Below are 17948 nucleotides of genomic sequence, written 5' to 3'. Positions count from 1 at the left end.
CAACCCCGCTTCTCTCCCCTCGCCCGCCAGGGAGGCTGGTGTTCGCCGACCGCCCCCACGGGCCGCCCATCACCCTGCGGGCCCGCTACATCCTCATCCACGACGGCGGGGAGTTGCACATCGGCTCGGAGCGCTGCCCTTACGGCTCGCGGGCCACCATCTCGCTGTACGGGCGAGCCGCCGAGGAGGCGGTCGTGGAGGGTTTCGGGCAGAAGTTCGTGGGCGTGGGTCGCGGCGGCGTCCTGGAGCTGCACGGCCGGCGGCCCCGTTCCTGGACCCTCCTGGACAAAACCCTGCACCCCGGCGGACTCCGCCACGGCCCCTACTCTTCCGAGAGGCGGTGGGGCAGCCGCGGGCTCAACCTCCGCATCCTAGACGCCGGTACGGCACGAGTGCTGGCGGCGGGGCGCTTCGACACCCACCTGCAGCCCGGCGAGTGCCGGCGGCTGCGCGGCTTCCTGGCCCTCCAGGCCCCCGGCAGGGTGGTGGCGGCCGCCGTGGGGGACTCGGCCGCCCGGAGCCTCACGCTGGAGACGCGGCTGCTGCTGCGGGACAGCCTGGGCAGCCGGTACATCGCCCGCCTGGGCTACAGGTGAGGCGGGCGGCGGGCGCGGGGCGGGGGGCCGGGCCGGGCCGGCGCCGCCACCATGGACAGCTCCGCGCCCGGGCCGCTGCGCTGCCGCGCCCGACGGGCCCGACCCGAGCGAGGGCGCGACCGGGGGCTCGGCCGGGCCCGGCGGGCAGGAGGCGGGTGGGCAGCCCGGGCCGGGGAAAGGAGAGGTGGAGGGAGGGGAGGCAGTGCCACGCTGCTCTCTCCCCGTCTGCCCAAGCTCTTTGGGGGATGGAGGGTTTGGGCTTCGCTCACTTTGCTCCTTCCCGGTCTCCTTCAGGCAGCCCTGGGCGCTGGTGGGGATCCTCGGAGGGGATCGGCTTTCCACAGTAGAAGATAAGCGAGAGTATCACGGGAATGGAACAACAGGGTTAGCTGTAGCCCAAAGAGAGTTCCTCACCTACGATGGCACCCGTTTCACTGTTACTGCTTTCAGTGGATGGATAAAAGGTTTAGTTTTCCCTGATAATTGCCTGTCTTCTGTTGCTTTGCTTTGCTTTTTCCGGCTGCTGTGAATCTGAACAGTGCAATGATAGCAATACTGTAGTCTTGTGCTCGTATGGACAGTGACCAAGCTAACAGCAGTACTCTCACAAAGTAATATTTTAGCTGCCTACAAAGAGATGACACTGACACATTTAATGGCTTGAGCACTTCTATCACACACAGAGTTATCCATATAAAAATTAAACTGGTATGCTTCTTGGCTAATTGCATGATTCTGCCATGCACAACTGTAAAAAAAATTGATTGCTTCATTTTTCAGGGGTGCCTCATAATGGATTTAAAGTGGAAGTGTCCAAAGGAATAATTCTTCATTTGGCGGATGAGGTTACAAGTTGGTTACCAGGTGACCGGATTGTCATTGCCAGTACAGATTATTCTATGCATCAGGCTGAAGAGTTTAATCTCCTTCCCTGCCCTGAATGTAAAAGTAATCAAGTGAAAATTGATGGTATGAAATATTTTTATCAAGCTACTCGTTTATGGTAAATATTTACATTGTTTTGTCTTTTACATTCTGCATTTACTTGTCTTTTTAGATAGTTTTTGTCCCATAAACACATGGGCACATATGAGACCTGAAGGCCCCAATATTATATTGGGATTTGAAAGTCTGACCAGAGGCAGCAGTCCTTTGTAGAAGCCAGGGGAAGTGCTGAACTCCTCTGGGATCAGATACTAACAACTGGGCATATCCCCAGACTTAGTGACTGCTTAAACCAAACTGTGCAATTGCTTAGAACAATGCAGTAATTGAGATGCTGTGCTCAACCTGAATAAAAAGTTTTCTGATTTTCACAGGCAGCCCACTTTATCTTCACATTGGAGAAGTCATAGATGGTGTCGACATGAGGGCAGAGGTTGGTCTTCTGACTAGAAATATACTTATTCAAGGAGAAATGGAAGACTCCTGTTATGGACAAAATCAGTGCCAGTTTTTCTCCTTTGACACGTTCGGAGGACATATTAAAGTGAGTCATTTTTCATGCATGTGCCTGTAGGTGGTTTCAGATAGTTCCTTTCCTGGTTTCTAAACAAGCAATATAATGAAGTATGAAGCTACCATTGTGCCTGGGGGAAAGAAAGGATGTCTACGAAGGAGGGATAAGTTTGTTGGCATGTTTTGCAAAACTAGACTTGCGATGAGGCTGTACCATTTTATTCACCACATATACAAAAACATACCTTTCCCTGGGCTAGAGGGGCTTCTTCAGTGGCACTACTGTCAGCAGGGTCAGTGTGAAGTTACATAGTTTGTGAGATGTTGCTGAAGAAATCGTGTTTCCTGCAGAGCAAACCCGCTCCCTTCGTGGCCAAGAGAAGTGTGGGGTCTCACCCTGTTGTGCCTCTTCTCATTCATCCCATGTGTTTTGGGTGGAGGTGCAAAGTCTTGCTGGTGCAGAACCTTTGTGTAAAATGACTCCTCCATCAGCTGGAAATCGGGGAGCTGTGCAGCTCCGACCTAAAATCACTTGACAGAGATAAAGTTGCCAGCAAATAGAGCCTGGTGGTAAATGCCACCCCTTTCTGTAGCTGGCAGGAGCATGTTGCGCATAGCTGTGTCACACACTGCTATCGATAAATGCTGTTGGCAGCGGTTCCTTGACAGCCCTGTGCCCGCAGGTGTGCAGCTCCTGGCACGCTGCTCTGCAGGTGCTGTGCTGCTGGGAGTCAGAGCAGGGGCTGACGCCTCCTTTGGGGTCAGGCCCCATTTTACTCTGCAAACATATTGCCTAATGAGAGAGAGAAAAAAAAGTGTTTTTCTTTTTCCATGTGTTTATACAGTAATGCCTTATTTGGATCTACATATGTTTCAACAGATCCTAAGGAATTTTAGCTCTGTTCACATGTCAGGAGTGGAATTAAAAAACATGGGACAACAAATCCTGGGCAGTTACCCTGTGCATTTTCACTTGGCTGAGGATGTGGATGTGAGAGGAGGATACGAACGCCCAACGTACCTTGATAACCTGGCTATCCACCACTGCTTCTCTAGGTGTGTTGCCATACATGGAACTCATGGCCTTCTGGTAGGAGACATATTTTATTAGTACCGAGTTCATTTTTTTGCTTAGGGACTGCTAAACAGTGAGAGCCATTTGTGATGCAAAGAGAAATCAGAATATTGGAACAAGGCATCTTTTCCCCAAGAATTGTCCTGACTTGTCAAATTTATTTGACTGCTGTTCAGGTTAGGCTGTTGCTCTGACAGTGCAGCTCTTCAAAATGAATTTCCTGTTCTTAGTATCGCCTAATTGATATTATTAATAGTGTGATCAGATATAGTGAAATCTTTGCCATGATTATTTTGGACAGTTTGTGATAATAGCAACTTTCATTTAAAATGAAAGCAATGTACCTTTACTGGACCTGGCTGAAGTGATGGACCTTTGATTTGCAAAGAAAATAGAAAAGATAGGGGTTGTTCAAGTTAGGGCAATGTGAAATATATCTGAAAATATTCACATGACAAAGGCAATGAAATACGAGAGGGACAGACCCAAACAGCCGCTTCAGTGCCAGAAAAGCCCTCAGGAACTTGGCTTTGACCTAGATCCTTGCAAGGACATTGTGGAGAGGAACCAAAAAAAAAAAAGGCCATACATGTCCCAGCTGGAAAACACAGATTCCTGCTCCAGTCCTGACACGTCTAATTGCTGTGTGCTCTGCAGTACCCTGAACGGTGTTTTGGTGTCCGTGGGCATTTCCTCGTTCACCTGATGTGTGCTCAGGCAGAGACACTCCTTGAACTATCTGTGACCTCCTGTGTTTTTCCTTATAGCTTTTTCTCAACCCTGGACATAAAGCTATGTAAGACATAACAAAAATGCACTTGGCTTGGTACTCTTGTGTGAAAGAGTCCCCCCAGAAGGTTGTATTCATGAAAACGTGATGCTAGACTCATACAACCAGGAACGCTTTTCACGTATCCTAAACTGGATTTGCATTGTCCAGATCACTCAAAATATTGATTGCCTTCTCATACACATGATCTGCTCTGGCTGTAGGGCCTGATTTTGTGCCCTTAGGTGGTAGGAGACTTATCCAGTATGTGTGGATATGCCTTGTCTTCTCATTGCTGTTAAACCCCTGGAATAGAAGGGACCTGCCTGGGATGAAAAATCAATCCTTATGTTAATATTGGTCCTGAGAACAAGGATGTGTGGTCTTGCACTTTATCAGAAGTGAGGTTGCTAAGGGTTTATCTGGATGCGTGGGATGCAATATTTGTGAAATCAAGAATCCAAGTGTGAGATCCAGCCCTGCCCCCCATCTGACTGCTGAGGGCTTTAAGTCCATGAATCAGTGAACAGATTTTATAGCAAAGGTTAAATATATGATTCTGTGCAAAAATTGTGTGGTTTCAGTATAGTAATTAAAATGTAATTAAAAGCCTTGCTTTAAAATAAATTAAAATAATTTGCAGTTTCAGAGAAGAACATATGTATCAGAGCAAGGCGGTTAAATAACATAGATGGGGACCTGTTTTAGCGTCAGATTATGAAACTTCAGCCCCTGAGGCAGAATAAACCAGATAGATGTTTTTTTTCCCTGTCCTGTCTTGAGAGTTTAGAGGATGTAATTGCAGAAGTACATTGCTGGCGTGCTGTGGTTTGTGCTTTGCTGTGTAGGGGTCATACAATGCTGTTTGCAAGGCCCTTCTCCCATCTGCTGCTCACCTGTGCCAGGCTTGTGCCGCTTTGCGAGCCGGCGGGGGCACGGCTTGGGTTACCCCGGCGGCTGGGACATGGCTCCGGCTGCCCTGGCACACGTCAGGCGTGCGCGCACCACTGTAGTCTTTCATGTCTAATGTTGCAGTGCATAAAGGTCACTTATATTGTGTTGCTGAACTATATATAATTCAGTGTTTAGAGGCATCTTAATCATCTGGCGTTGGGCACACCAGCAGGGCCGTAGCCGGCATCGCAGACGGTGTTTCATGCTGATACATGCAGTAATGCGCTGCTGGCACAGTGCCCAGGGTGGGCTCTCGTTTCCAAGCTTTGAGGTTCTATCTGTGATGTCCCAGAATTGATCAGTTATTGAGGTTTTGATCTAATGGCATGGGTCCTTACCTTTTGGTGCAAATGTAAATGATCTTTAAATTATGCTATTTCTGGTTAGGAAAGTGATCAGTAGGGCTGCCATCTGTTTCTGAAGATGTGACAAATCTTATTAATTAAAGCTAAAATCTGGTTTTGGATACAAGACTCTTTTTTAATGCAGCTGTTTGAAGCACAGATTGGCCAAAGTTCGGCTAAACTCAGAAGAATTAAACTCTACAATTGAAATACTGTTTAAAACAGCGGGTGGTTTGCTGTTACAGTTTCTTTCCAAAAGTAGTCTTCTATGGCCTCCTCAGTGCAGCTTCTGCCCATCATTTGGATGAGTAGAAGTAGCCAGGCTTACTGTTCTTAGCAGGCTGGCAAGGACACCTGCATTTTTATCAAAATCCGTTTCCTATCTGTATTTCCAAGACTCAGCTGGCAGGGACACTTCCAGTGTGTGTAGGTTCTCTGTTACCTTCCTGGTAGCTCACTCCCAGCTCTTGCACCTGCGTGCCGGCTCTCGGTGGATTTCCAAAACTCCATCAGTTAGGAGTTGGGTACCTGGTTGTGTTGTGCCTTATTTTTAACTCTCTCGAACATCTCATTGAGGCAGAAACAAGAGCAACAGGTGACACGTTTGAGGGGTGACTGCCAGGAAAACAATGAAATCCAGTAGAGATAGACCTTTGGGGACTATACTGTCTGTGACTCCAGATGTTATGTACATTTCTAACCCATTAAGGGGAAACCACAGGATATGAATCTGAAATGGATTTCGTTCAAGTATCCCTCTGTATACAGAAATAACCAAGTAGTTTAATATTAGTTAATCTTGCAGTCTTACACGGACATAACTCTAACGTCAACAGGAATTTTGTATGCCTAAAGAGTGAATAAATATGCTGACAGGGATCATTTGAGTACAAAGCTATGTTTCAGTAAGATTTAGTAACAAATAGCTGGTATTATAGCTAACTTGATTTATTATTTACATTTAAAAGAAGGATTTCTGAATTTGTCTTCATAAGACTGTACATCAAAGGAGGCTTGTGCTAAGTCCTCTTTGTCAAATTAGGGTTTAATGCAATATCTCTGTGCATGTCAGTTAATCGTAAATAGGCTGAAGCAGTAAAATACCATCTCTGCCCAAGCTGATCGTTACAGGAGTGATGTGGCCTTGCACCTTCTGAGAGTGGAGGAAAAAGAACAGAAACCTCGTTAATATAAATTACTTCCCATGGTGCATTTTAAAGAATTTATTATTTTATTTGGGAAGAGTTGCAGTCATGAAAATTTTTGGATTAACCAGACTAAATATCATGCGAGAGACATTTATCTTTATGTAGATATTTATTCCATAACACTGGATCAAATATTCTCTTCTAGAGCTGAGGGCAGTTTTAATTCCAGTATTTTGCAATTTTCCTTTAATTATGCATGTGATCTACCTCAGAGTGATTTTAGTAGCAGTTTTTACTGTATGAGAAGATCAGCCCACAGTTGTGCAAACCTCATGTGTTGGAGTCAGCTCCAGGACTGATGCCTACAGGGGCACTGCTCGCTGTGCGGAGGTGGCAAAACCATCCTGTGAGCATTTCAGCAATTTATTGATAAGCAAAGCACATTATAGTTCCCACTGCGGTTAGCGTTGTGATCTATGGCCTCTATACTTTTTTCCAGGTAAAAGACACCATTGGCTATGACACTCTGGGGCACTGTTTTTTCCTTGAGGATGGGACGGAGCAGCGAAACACGTTTTATCACAACCTGGGCCTCCTCACGAGATCGGGAACGATCTTGCCGTCGGATCGCAATGAGGTTATGTGCCTCGCCATCCGCAGCCACGTCTATGGGAATTACATCCCTGTGCCAAGCACCGACTGCATGTAAGTGCTCCGGGAGCTGCAGTCAGGTTTTGCACTTACGGAATCATAGAATCATTTCAGTTGGAAGAGACCCTCAGGACCATCGAGTCCAACCACAACCTATGTTGTGCTTTGTAGCTGGGTCCCAAAGAACACCGTGGTGAAGGTTTTGAAAGGTGCTATTTGATATTAAATGAAACAATCGTTGCTTTTTCTATCATTTCTCATTTTAAAATAATTTAGCTACCTGACCATGTTTTGCATGTGAAGATATCTGTTAACACCTGCATGAGTCCTAGGCAAGGAATATTTGCTGCCGGTTATTCCTGACGCTGTTTCCTGAGAATCATAAATATGTTAGAGCACTTCGCTCATTTCTGAACCCCTTTCAACTCTTTTTAAGTAGGATGTTGAAGTCTCTGTGAAATCTATCTCATAAATACAAGCCGTTTCAGCCCTGGTATAGGCTGACGAAAATATCACTTACTACAAAGGGAGGATTTTGCCTTTTTTCAGAAGGGCTGAATAGGGGCTGGAGCATCTAGACTAAATTGGTCAATAAGACCTGAGTGCATGAATATCTAGAGTACACCAGGAGATTTAGTGAGAATGTAGAGATTAGTATAAACTACAGTGAGCATCATTTCACAATATACAATATTCCGATACAGCAGACCCAAGTTCACTCCTATTTTGGCAACTGATGAGCTGTAACATGGACACTCAGTGGACCCAGGTGTTGGCCTAGCTAGTGTTTGTGAGTAAGAACATAGTTTAGCCAAGGACATTTGTATTTTCATCTTTGTGGCCAAACCCAGTTTATTTTAATTTGCATACATATATCATTATTGAAATGCTAAAGTTGATCGTATGGTTAATATAGATTTATATTGCACCTATTTAGTGTTTCTGTTAATCCCAAGTAGTGTGGATTCTTGATTATGTGATAGTTAAGGTGGATAAAAAATTACTGAGATTTTCTGCTTAGAATGATCGAGTTAATTGAGTCATGAGAAAAGATTTATAATGTTTTTACATGTGTTCTTTATTACTGCAAAAGATGATATCAAATGAAGTAAGATAACTGATAATATTTTCACAGCTATATCTGGCTTCTGTTTTTGCCACTACTGATCTTCCTTCTGAAGCAAAACCTCCTTGGACGAATGTCAAAATATTAGCTCCTTAATGTCCTACTTAACAAACCATTTGCAGCTTGCAAGAACATTTGCTTTGTTTTCCATGTAGAAGCTTCATAAATCCATAGAGAATCCCATACCTCTTGCCATTGCCCCCAAAGTTCCAAAAAACAACCCAAAATTTCACTTTTCAGACATTTTCCAAAGCTGTTTAGCTAAAAAAAAAAAAAAAAAAGACTTTGCATTTCCTTGAGCTGCATTTAAGAGAGCATGGATTTTGTGTTAATGGTCTCATATAATTTACAATAGGTTCAGCATGTGGCTCAATAAATGAACGTCTGACATCACTAGATGTTTTATTTTCCTTGAAGAGTATCATTAAAAGGTTGTGTGGAGTTTTAAAGTCCGTAGGAGAGTTGTGGCTCCAGTCCTGTGCAGTGCTATGAAAATGATCCCTTCCTGTTTGGTAACTGCTTAGCATCATTTTGATTTTGATTTTTCAGGGCTGTCAGCACATTCTGGATTGCAAATCCGAATAACAACTTATTAGAGAATGCAGCAGCTGGTGCTCAGGTAAAATCATTTAACAGCAAGAGCTGTACTTTCCTCCAGTTCCCATATATTCTGCTCTTATTGATATCATTAGCATGAGGGCAATGACTTTTTAGCAAGCCATCGTAAAATTTGAATATGTATTTCTGCAACCTTTGTGTCTGTTAAGAACAAGTATTTGCCTACAGTTCTCACGCTGGAATCTCTCCCAGCTATGGCTGGAAATGGTGTGTGGTGTCTCTTAGCAAATGTTGATTTTTATTAGTAGTTAATAGTTAAATGCCCAATAAAATTTTATATTTGTAGATACAAATATATACTCTCTTCTTGTTATTATCTATGATGTTTAAACACAAATAGGATTTGGGTAATGTGCCTGTATAGAGAAGGCTATGTTTTCTAATAAACCATCTGAATTTCAGCCACAATATACGCATTTTTAAAATCCGTGTGTGTGCCCTGGGGGCCCACTGTCCATGCCAAAAGCTGAGCTGGGAGGTATAAGAGCATGGGCTGGTGTGTGTCCCCTGGGACTCGCCTGTGTTTGGCAGGCTCAGGTTAGGAATCGGGCCAGCAAGTGGGAAACCATAAGTCCCCAGGATAACCTGTATCATTAATTGTATTGTCCCATTTCTTGGACCTCCCTTTCTTTTTTAGGATGTCGGGATATGGTACATCTTCCACCGGGTTCCCACTGGACAGTCCAAGGGGCAATATCCTGAGGGACAGGCTGAACATACCCCCTTGGGAGTATTTTACAACAACAGAGTCCACTCCAATTTCAAGGCATGTGAATGATTTTTATACGTGTCTATCAATATAACAGTATGGCATGGGGCTGACCATGTGTGGTGCTCTGAAATCAGATGATCATGGGTGACTTACATTTTGATAACAGCCTTTTAACACAATCGGGTTTTGGGGGCGATGGTCTTTCTAATGATTAAAGAGGGAGCTGAGCAGAATGGGGGTCCCGTTTCAGGTGCTTCAGCTGGGTGCCTGCGTTAGAGGGATGTGCCCAGGCCATAGACAGACCTGCTTCTAAGTGAGATTTAAGGAATGGTGGGCAGCACACTGAGCACTGCTGTTGGCTGCAGTGGTGCAAGGATGTAGGAGGATGAGTGAACGTCATTTGTGCCAGGGCCTGCTCATCACCTTTGACAAATCAGACCAAAAATTCAAGGGTAATTCCAAGAAAAACACTTTGCCCCAAATATACTGTTGACATGAAAACGTAACCTGTAAACTATGAAAAGCATTTTTAACTTTCAGGATTCCAGATTGAAATCAGTGCTGTTCTCTGTGCCTTGTATATTTTACATCTTGGTCCGTGACAGCTGTTGCTCTAGCCCAAAGTCTTTAACTTGGCTACAGCAGCTCATGTTCTCCTTTGACTGTCGGGGGACTCGTCACTCTTTCTTTAAAGCCTTACTTCTTAACAACACTATTTTTCCAAAAAGTTATCAAGAGCTTGGCAGAGTCCCTTATTGCTTTCTGCAAGGGAGAGAGCAAGTGGGAGTCCAGTGCCTTGCTTTGGGTCAGAAGACAGCCCAAGATGCTGATGCATAACATATGGTGGGGCAGGCTCTGTCCTGACTTCAGCGTGCTCCATCCTGTGCTAATGTCACGCTGATCGGTGCCAAGTGACATCAAAAGCAAAGAGAAAGCCCAGGCTGCAGGCGCTTGCTGTGCCTGCACGCACTGGCTGCCTATGTTCATTGATAAAAATCTGAGATCTCTGGTCTTTGTTGGGCGGTCTGTTAAAATAATTGTAGTTGTGTGCATTTTCAGGCTGGTTTGTTTATTGGAAAAGGAGTAAAGACAACGAGAGCCAGCGCTGAGGATCCCCGAGAGTATCTCACTGTCGATAATGCCAGGTAAGCACATGCTGTATGGCTCTGAGTATTTTGGATAGTTGTATTACTGCTTGGCTTCTGCATTGTATTTAACAGTTCATTAATGCCTCATTATGGCTGGAGCATCTGAAAAAAAACCCACACAAGCTCTCTCTGATGTGTAGAGGCAAATACTTCATAGCTATGCACTGAATTGTTTGTGTTATTGCTGACCAAGAATGATACGCGTGCACTTGAGGTTATGAGGACTAAGCAGCGAAGCACATAAAAGGGGATCCAGATCCCATTATTCTGTTAGTGTGTTTGTAAACTCCAACATTTCTTATTAATTGCTTAAAAGAACTTACATCTGAAATGTGTCATAAGAGTCTGCCGAGACTGGTTTAGGATTAATGAGCAAAGTAAAGTAGCCTCAAAGCTTTTTGTCAGCTGCTTTAAAATCTCTGAGCTTCCTTTTGCAGAGTGGAAGCAGGTAAATTAAGGCTATTTTCTCACTCACTGCAGCCCTGTGGGTCTGGTTGAGGAGGATGTGGCAGAAATCAGCCACTGCTCCTGGCCAAGCCTTGGCTTTTTTCCCTCCTCCATCGCACCCTCTCAATGCTCCTGTATGGCTGAAAGGAAAGGGCGACTTTGCCTGCTCTTGTGAGACTTCCCTCCCAGGGCCACCCCACTGGGCACTGAGGTGGCACATCCCTGGGGACATCAGCTGGAGAAAGTAGGAGGTGAAGGTAGACTCAAAAAAAGCAAAGATGATTTTTTCCAAACACGGCACAAGTTTACCATTAACAGCCAGCGTGGCAAGAAACAGCCTGAAAGTAACTGAGAAGTGCCCAATTCCCAGGGTGAATCCTTTTTTTTCATATGACCGCTTCTTTTTCAGCAGAGACAGGAGCATATGGAGGTCTGGTCTGCACATGCAAGGAAAGCAGCTCCAATTACTCCGTTATCTTTGCTGAATGAGATTCTTGAAAGTGCCCAATTGATTTTCTAGCATCAATCCAGGGATTCTCAATGGACCTTGTAAGGACAATTACACAAGGGCCCAAGAGACTTGGGAAAAATATTTTCTATGCTTCTATAATCACACTGAATTGAATTAAGGAGTAACCATGGGCCCATTGAAGGTCTAGCAAGAAATCTCCTGTTGATTTCTCCAGGGCAAGAATTTCATGCTTATGAATGTTTCTTGTTTTCTGCTTTGTACCAAAGCACAGAGATGAAATCAAGCTAATAGCTTGACTCTGATCCAGGGCATATCACCTCTTTAGGCCCATCACACTGATATTTGGAAGCCAAACGAGGTCTGCCAGGCATGACCTCCTCTGTCTGAGGTCAGTTCCTATGTCTCCTGTGCCGCATTAACTAAGCTCCTTGCTTCAGGTTTCACCCACATCAAGATGCTGATCCTGAAAAGCCGCGAGTTCCTGCCGTGATTGATGGCCTTATTGCTTTTAAAAATAATGACCATGGGGCCTGGGCCAGGGGTGGCGACATTATTTTCCGCGACTCGGGGTAGGTTACTGTAATTACGTGTTATACCATTCCCCTCACAGCAGACATAAATAGGTCTGTAGGCCAAATTCACTGCAGACATTCCTCCTCGTTTACACTGTTGTGTTTCTCCTGTCCCAGGTTTTCAGACAATGGAATTGGACTCACTCTGGCAAGGTAATTTCTTAAAATCTACCTTCTTCCATTTTTTTCCCAATGTAAGAGGCTCGTGAATGGAAATTGAGACACTCCCCTGGTAATTACTGTAAGACATGAGAAAACCTCATGTTTGCCTCCCAGACCACATCAAGTCTTCCCTGCATAGCCATTAATACAAGGGGCAATTTAGGCTTTCATTCTCTTTTCCTCAGCATGCCTGGGGAATACATTGTAACTGCTGAATATTTCCTCTTGGACAGTAGGTCCTGAACCAGTAGACTAAACATCTGGCTCTGCCTTCAGGGAGACTTTTCTTCTGCTCTAGCCTGGTGGAGCAGCATCACTCATAGCTCCCATGCTGCTGGGGCAGGGTGACTGGGATGGTCCCACGTGGTGGCACAGCAGGTCTCCTGTCTCCTCTGCTGGTGTCTGCCAAGCTCCTGCTGCTGTCATCTCAACCACTCTTGCAAAAGACCCGCAAAAATATCCGAAGCCTACTGCAGGCAATGAGAATCAGTGATGTTTGGCTCTCACTTCAGGGATGTAGCTGAAAATTACCAAGCAACTCAATAGAGAGAGATTATATATATACATATATAGTGTAGAGCTGGTTTTACCCAGGCTGAGTTACCTGTATTACTGATGTCTGAGCACTGAGCTACCTCAGAATTAACTTGCTGGTTTCTAAAGAGATTTTAAGGCAAGTTGTTGTATCGGCACATGCACTTTTTTCCAAATTAAGAAAGAAATTCTGCTGTGTCTGTGGTGTAATTAAAAGTGTTAATTAATTGGTTGCACTGTACTGCATAGTTACCTCTTGTTTCTTTGCTTGTAGTGATGGGACTTTCCCAACAGATGAAGGCTCCAGCCTGGAGGTTACACGCTCCATTTTTGTTGGAGAAAGCAGCAACGTTGGCTCCCAGGGAGGCCAAAACAGCTACTGGGGAAAAGGGGCAAATGGAGAATACAGAACACTGCCCAGAAACAAGTGAGTTATTCTTCTGCTCTTTCTTCTTGGCCTTAGCATGAACTAGAAGAAAAGCCTGAGGAATTAATGTGACTACCAACAAGTAGTTTATACTGGGTGTTTAAATTATTGTACAGGCCAGAAATAATAAGCGTCTGAAAAAACTCACCCTGCAGGCCAACAGCTTGAGAGCATTCTTGACTGAAAGTGTTTTGATTTAATTTTCTGCTTAATTTATTAGTCACTGGAGAATGGATTAGAGAATCTGAAAGATACCAAATGGCTTTTGTGTAGTGCTTCAGTAGCACAGCATCGAGCTGATGGAGCAGCTCCCATACACCATGTCACTGTCCCTCCTGCCAGTGTAGCTGGGCAAACATGGCCAGTTTGACAAAGGAGGAACCATTTTTCATTATTGCATCTTACTTCTCTTTCAATAGCTGTATGTTATTTTCTATTTTGGTAGCAGCACAGCCTCCTGTCTAGCAACCATGGTGTCTACCCACAACCCCATAGCAAAATGTGCTTCCCCAAGCTGAAATTCTACCCTAATGTATGTTTTTGGTGATGCCCACCAATCATTAATCCCTTCACAAGGAATATAAAGCTAAGGAATAAGCAATACTCAGCAGACATGCCATGCACACAGCACTGACTATACATGTCTCAGCCCTAAGTGACAGAGGAATGGGACCTATGTAGGACAGCAAGAATAATCAGAGCTATCCTCAGTCATTATTGGTGTTGTTATTTTAATTGCAATTGCAAAAAGCTCCTTTGCAGTTCAAACAAGGTCTGATCATCTGTGACATTGCTAAGGAATATGCCAAAATGTCTGATATCTGTCCTGTCATTACACCATAGTGCAAAACGGGATGTGGGGGTTGTACCAGACCGAACTACTGGGATAACAGCTCTGGAAATTGAAGAATTATTTGGTCAAGAAACACTGTTTGTGACTCTTTTTTTCCAATTGGCAAAGTGTTTCTGGATTTCTAGAGCCAACCATTAAGAAAAAACAGCAGGGCTGGGAGGGAATCTGGGCCTCAGTGACCCCCAGGCTGGAGAGAGCCTGTATGCCCATGAGGTGTCCACTTTGTGGCTTTCATGCCTGAACAACTCTCTCTGACCTCTGTAAGCATTGATCCACCCTTCCATGCCACTACTAGTCAGCTTCATTACTGTCTGCAGACCATGGAAGGGGCAGGTGTGACTCTAGTGGCATCTCCTTTTTCAACTGTGATGTTTTGATAGGTCCCTGGACTGATGCTATGGAAATAGCTTTTCTGTGTGAAATGCTGTGGACTAGGTCCCAGGGATCTCGTGTGAAATGGCTTGTAGGGAGAGGAGAAACCATGCTGCACCACTTGGTACTTGTTTCCACGGAGACATTTGCCTCCAGGGAGTCTGACGGATATCATTTTTTCAATCATGCTGATGTTTTCCTGAGAAACTTGTCTATTCTGGAACAGGAAGCCTGATGGCAATGCTGCCATGCAGCTCCTTGGGTCTTCCCTGTGATGATGAACCCCTGGGTTGCTGGGGACAAGAGTTTTGAACTGTGCTACCCCAACTTAAAGCCTTAGGCAAGCTTATGAGTCCTTTTTTTTTTTTTTTTTGGCTCTTGAACCTTATCCTGTGGAGGATGTTTAGCAGAGTTTCATCTTTCATTAACTGTGTGAAGAGATCCAGGTCCCGGTTTTGGGAGAGGTGGTTTAGCTACTTGTTAGTATCTTTCCGTGCCTTCAGGAGAAGTCTCAGAGTTTACCCAAGCTTTTAACACAGGATTGTGTTTGTTTTTAAATCTCACAGGACATTCCCTATTCGTGGATTCCAGATTTATGATGGGCCTGTCAGGATGGCAAAATGCACTTTCAAGAAGTTCACCCCAACTGTTGACAGATACTCAAGTGCCATTGGGTTCTTCATGAAAAACTCCTGGCAGATAAGCCCCCAGAATAACGTGTCGCAGATCCTGATGGAGAAAAGTGTAAGTAAGAAAAGCAGGAAAATGCTGTTAGATGTGCAAGTTTTTTGAGTTTTAGAAGCTGTGAGAGATCTATCCTAGAGCAGGAATTTCCAGGCAGTGATGCATGTTATATTGGTGCATACTTTTGACTTGTTTTGCAACACTTTTTTTTTTTTTTTTTAAAGGAGGTTATTTATAAACCAGTAAAATGTGAAGGTATCTTATGACTGGGCAGACATACATTACAAAATCTACATTAGAGGAAAATTTAATCTTGTAGCCAGGAAATCCAACCTTAGCTGGTGTGTCATTACCAGCTTCTCTATGCTGAGAACCTTGTGAGGACCCAGTCTCAGAGGTTGAATGGAACACAAAAGAGATGTCAGGAGGCAGTAAGATGCCATGCAATTCTTATATAGAAGTAAACAAATGCACTTAGAAGCAAAGCTGTGGCCCAGTTTCTGGGGTCAGCAGTGAAATTCCTGTTGAGCACAACGGGAACTTCCCTTGAGCAGTGACAGGAGAAGGGGGCTCTGTATCCGCCTTGACAGGAGCTGTAGGATGCCGAGCAATTCCCGTCCTTGTCTTGGATTCCTGCAGGGATCGTGACCCTGCACGCTTGTCTTGGGAGATGACAGATTCCACCTGGCTGGCTCCCAAGGATCATAACTTCTCCTTAGCTTTTTTCAAACAAGGGCCATGCTTGTTAGGATGTCCATGAACTGTAGTAACTTTGGCTTGAGGTTTGGCTTTATCTTGAGGAAATTTCCATTGCTCTGGGATTGACCAGTATCATTCCCTCTGGCAAGCAGTTAGTTTGTCTGTCCTCTCTCTGATACACTTCAGACCAACAACAGAAGGGTATTTCATGAAAGGACAATGTTGATTGCAGTCACTTGACTGCATCTCTAAAGAAAACACAGTTCCTGTGCATTTCAGTAAAGATAACTTAGTTACCTTAGATGCTTTAGGGAGCGTTAGAACAACAATAAGGGCTAATTTGCCATACCTTCTTTATATCCTTGGGGAAATAGTTGTAAGATTATCATGGGGAACATTAAGGAAAAAATCAACTTGGAACCGGGGAGGGGAGCTTAGAGAAAAATGTATGATGAAAAAGTTCGATTGGTGGACTGAAGAGAGTGGGAATTTTCCTCCAGTAACAGGTGTAGAACTCTGTCCAACAGAATGGTTTCAGACAGATGGTATCTGTGCACATTAGTGAAGAGGATGATTAGCTCTCGAATGGCTGAAAATGCAGCTCTTTAATACAGTTGCACCATTTGCTGCCAATGAGCCTGTTAAATATCCCAGCATTTTTTGTCTGAGAGGCAGTTTAGTACTGCAACACCTTTAAGATCTGAGGTTTTTGGGGTAAAATTGGTCAGAAGACTTACTAAATACTTCAGCAAAGCAAATTAATATAATACAGTGTCAACTGATCACAAAAAAGCCCTACTGATATTATCCCAATAATTATTTCTTGTATGTACATTTCCAGGAAATACCAATTTCTGAAGTTGGTATTTTGCCAACTTAAAAACCATTTATATTTGTAACTACCTGCATCCCAGCACTTTTCATTTTGATTCTGTTTTATCTGGATTGAACCCAGATGTGCTAAATCTGATTTTAGACTTGAAGGACCATGGTTAGTTTATTGTTTCGTTGCTAATTACTATATGGGACAATATGTCTTTGATTAGTTAAGATAGACCCTGTAGGCTGTTTTAATTAATTTTCCATCTACAGGCTTCATTTTATTACTTTTTAAAGGGTAGCTAAGTACTAATTCCCTAAAGGACAATCATTTTACAATTGGTTTTTTAGAATAAATTAAGCATTACTGCAAGTTGTGTAGTGGTGACAAAACTATTAGTCATGCAGAAGGAATAATTGTATAATTGATCAGACTAATCAGCGGATTGGTTAGACAACAAATTCATAGAGCCAGTCAGGTCTTGTTCAATTCCGGCATAAAATTAACAGTCAGGTAGAACAGAAGACCTGAACATTACCCTCCACAAAAAGTATCCTAGTTGCCTTTCTGTTGACACACCTAAATCTCACATATTAAGATATCTGTGCATTTATAGAAAGTGTTTTCCACTGCAGTCCTCATAGCTTGTCTGCAGCTATGTTAGGTGTGCTGCTTTTGGACAGGTTGAGTTAACATATTCCTAAGAGATAATGTACTCGTGTAACCATCATCTGTCAGGTCTCCCTGTTAGGCTTCAGACAGGTAGTTCAGGTAACCTTAGTGCCATATCCCTCCCAGATAGTCCACACCTAATGAAAATCAGGTGCCTGAATAGTAGTGTAGTAGCTAGACCTGACCTGTCTTTGCGCCCTCTTGGAGATCATTCCCAGCTCCACATGGACAGACGTGACAAGCTGAGTCTTTTCTCTGTTCACGTGCATTCACTTAGAAAAAAATATCTCTTGCCATCGCTGTAACTGCAAATGCAGTGCACCCCATCCCTCAGCACACAAAAGTAAGGTAACCTTGATACTTATAAAAGAAGTGGCACTGCTCATTACCATTTCCACTTTGTTTCTGACTTTCAGGCTTTTTAGAGGAGAATATTAGAGATCAGACTAGCGTTAGCACCAAAACCATCTGCTGCTGGATGGAAACACTGAGAATGTTAATCAAATGTGAGCTGTACTGGCTGTGCCTCCGTTTGTTTTGAAGTTCAGCTGACTTTGTTCTCCTCCCCAGTGAAGTGCCCATTTGCATGTTCAACTCCAGAAGCGCACTGTCACAAAGAATTTATAACGGAGCTT

At 44.0% G+C, this 17948-nt stretch overlaps 1 protein-coding gene across 1 annotated transcript in view; it reads left to right on the top strand.

Moving 5' to 3' along the window:
* Positions 1-17948, top strand: part of LOC135992558 (inactive cell surface hyaluronidase CEMIP2-like) — a 47167-nt gene that overhangs the window by 691 nt on the left and 28528 nt on the right. The window contains exons 3-15 of the mRNA XM_065641844.1: positions 31-592; positions 891-1060; positions 1377-1565; positions 1916-2085; positions 2935-3144; positions 6844-7049; positions 8671-8740; positions 9377-9505; positions 10511-10596; positions 11956-12087; positions 12208-12243; positions 13061-13213; positions 15005-15182. Coding sequence (XP_065497916.1) covers positions 31-592; positions 891-1060; positions 1377-1565; positions 1916-2085; positions 2935-3144; positions 6844-7049; positions 8671-8740; positions 9377-9505; positions 10511-10596; positions 11956-12087; positions 12208-12243; positions 13061-13213; positions 15005-15182 — 2291 coding nt within the window. The remainder of the gene's footprint in view (positions 1-30; positions 593-890; positions 1061-1376; positions 1566-1915; positions 2086-2934; positions 3145-6843; positions 7050-8670; positions 8741-9376; positions 9506-10510; positions 10597-11955; positions 12088-12207; positions 12244-13060; positions 13214-15004; positions 15183-17948) is intronic.

Source organism: Caloenas nicobarica, chromosome 10 (genome assembly GCF_036013445.1).
Source record: "Caloenas nicobarica isolate bCalNic1 chromosome 10, bCalNic1.hap1, whole genome shotgun sequence".
Taxonomy (NCBI): domain Eukaryota; kingdom Metazoa; phylum Chordata; class Aves; order Columbiformes; family Columbidae; genus Caloenas; species Caloenas nicobarica.
The sequence above is the reverse complement of the archived record's forward strand: the minus strand, read 5'-3'. Positions and strand labels throughout refer to the sequence as shown.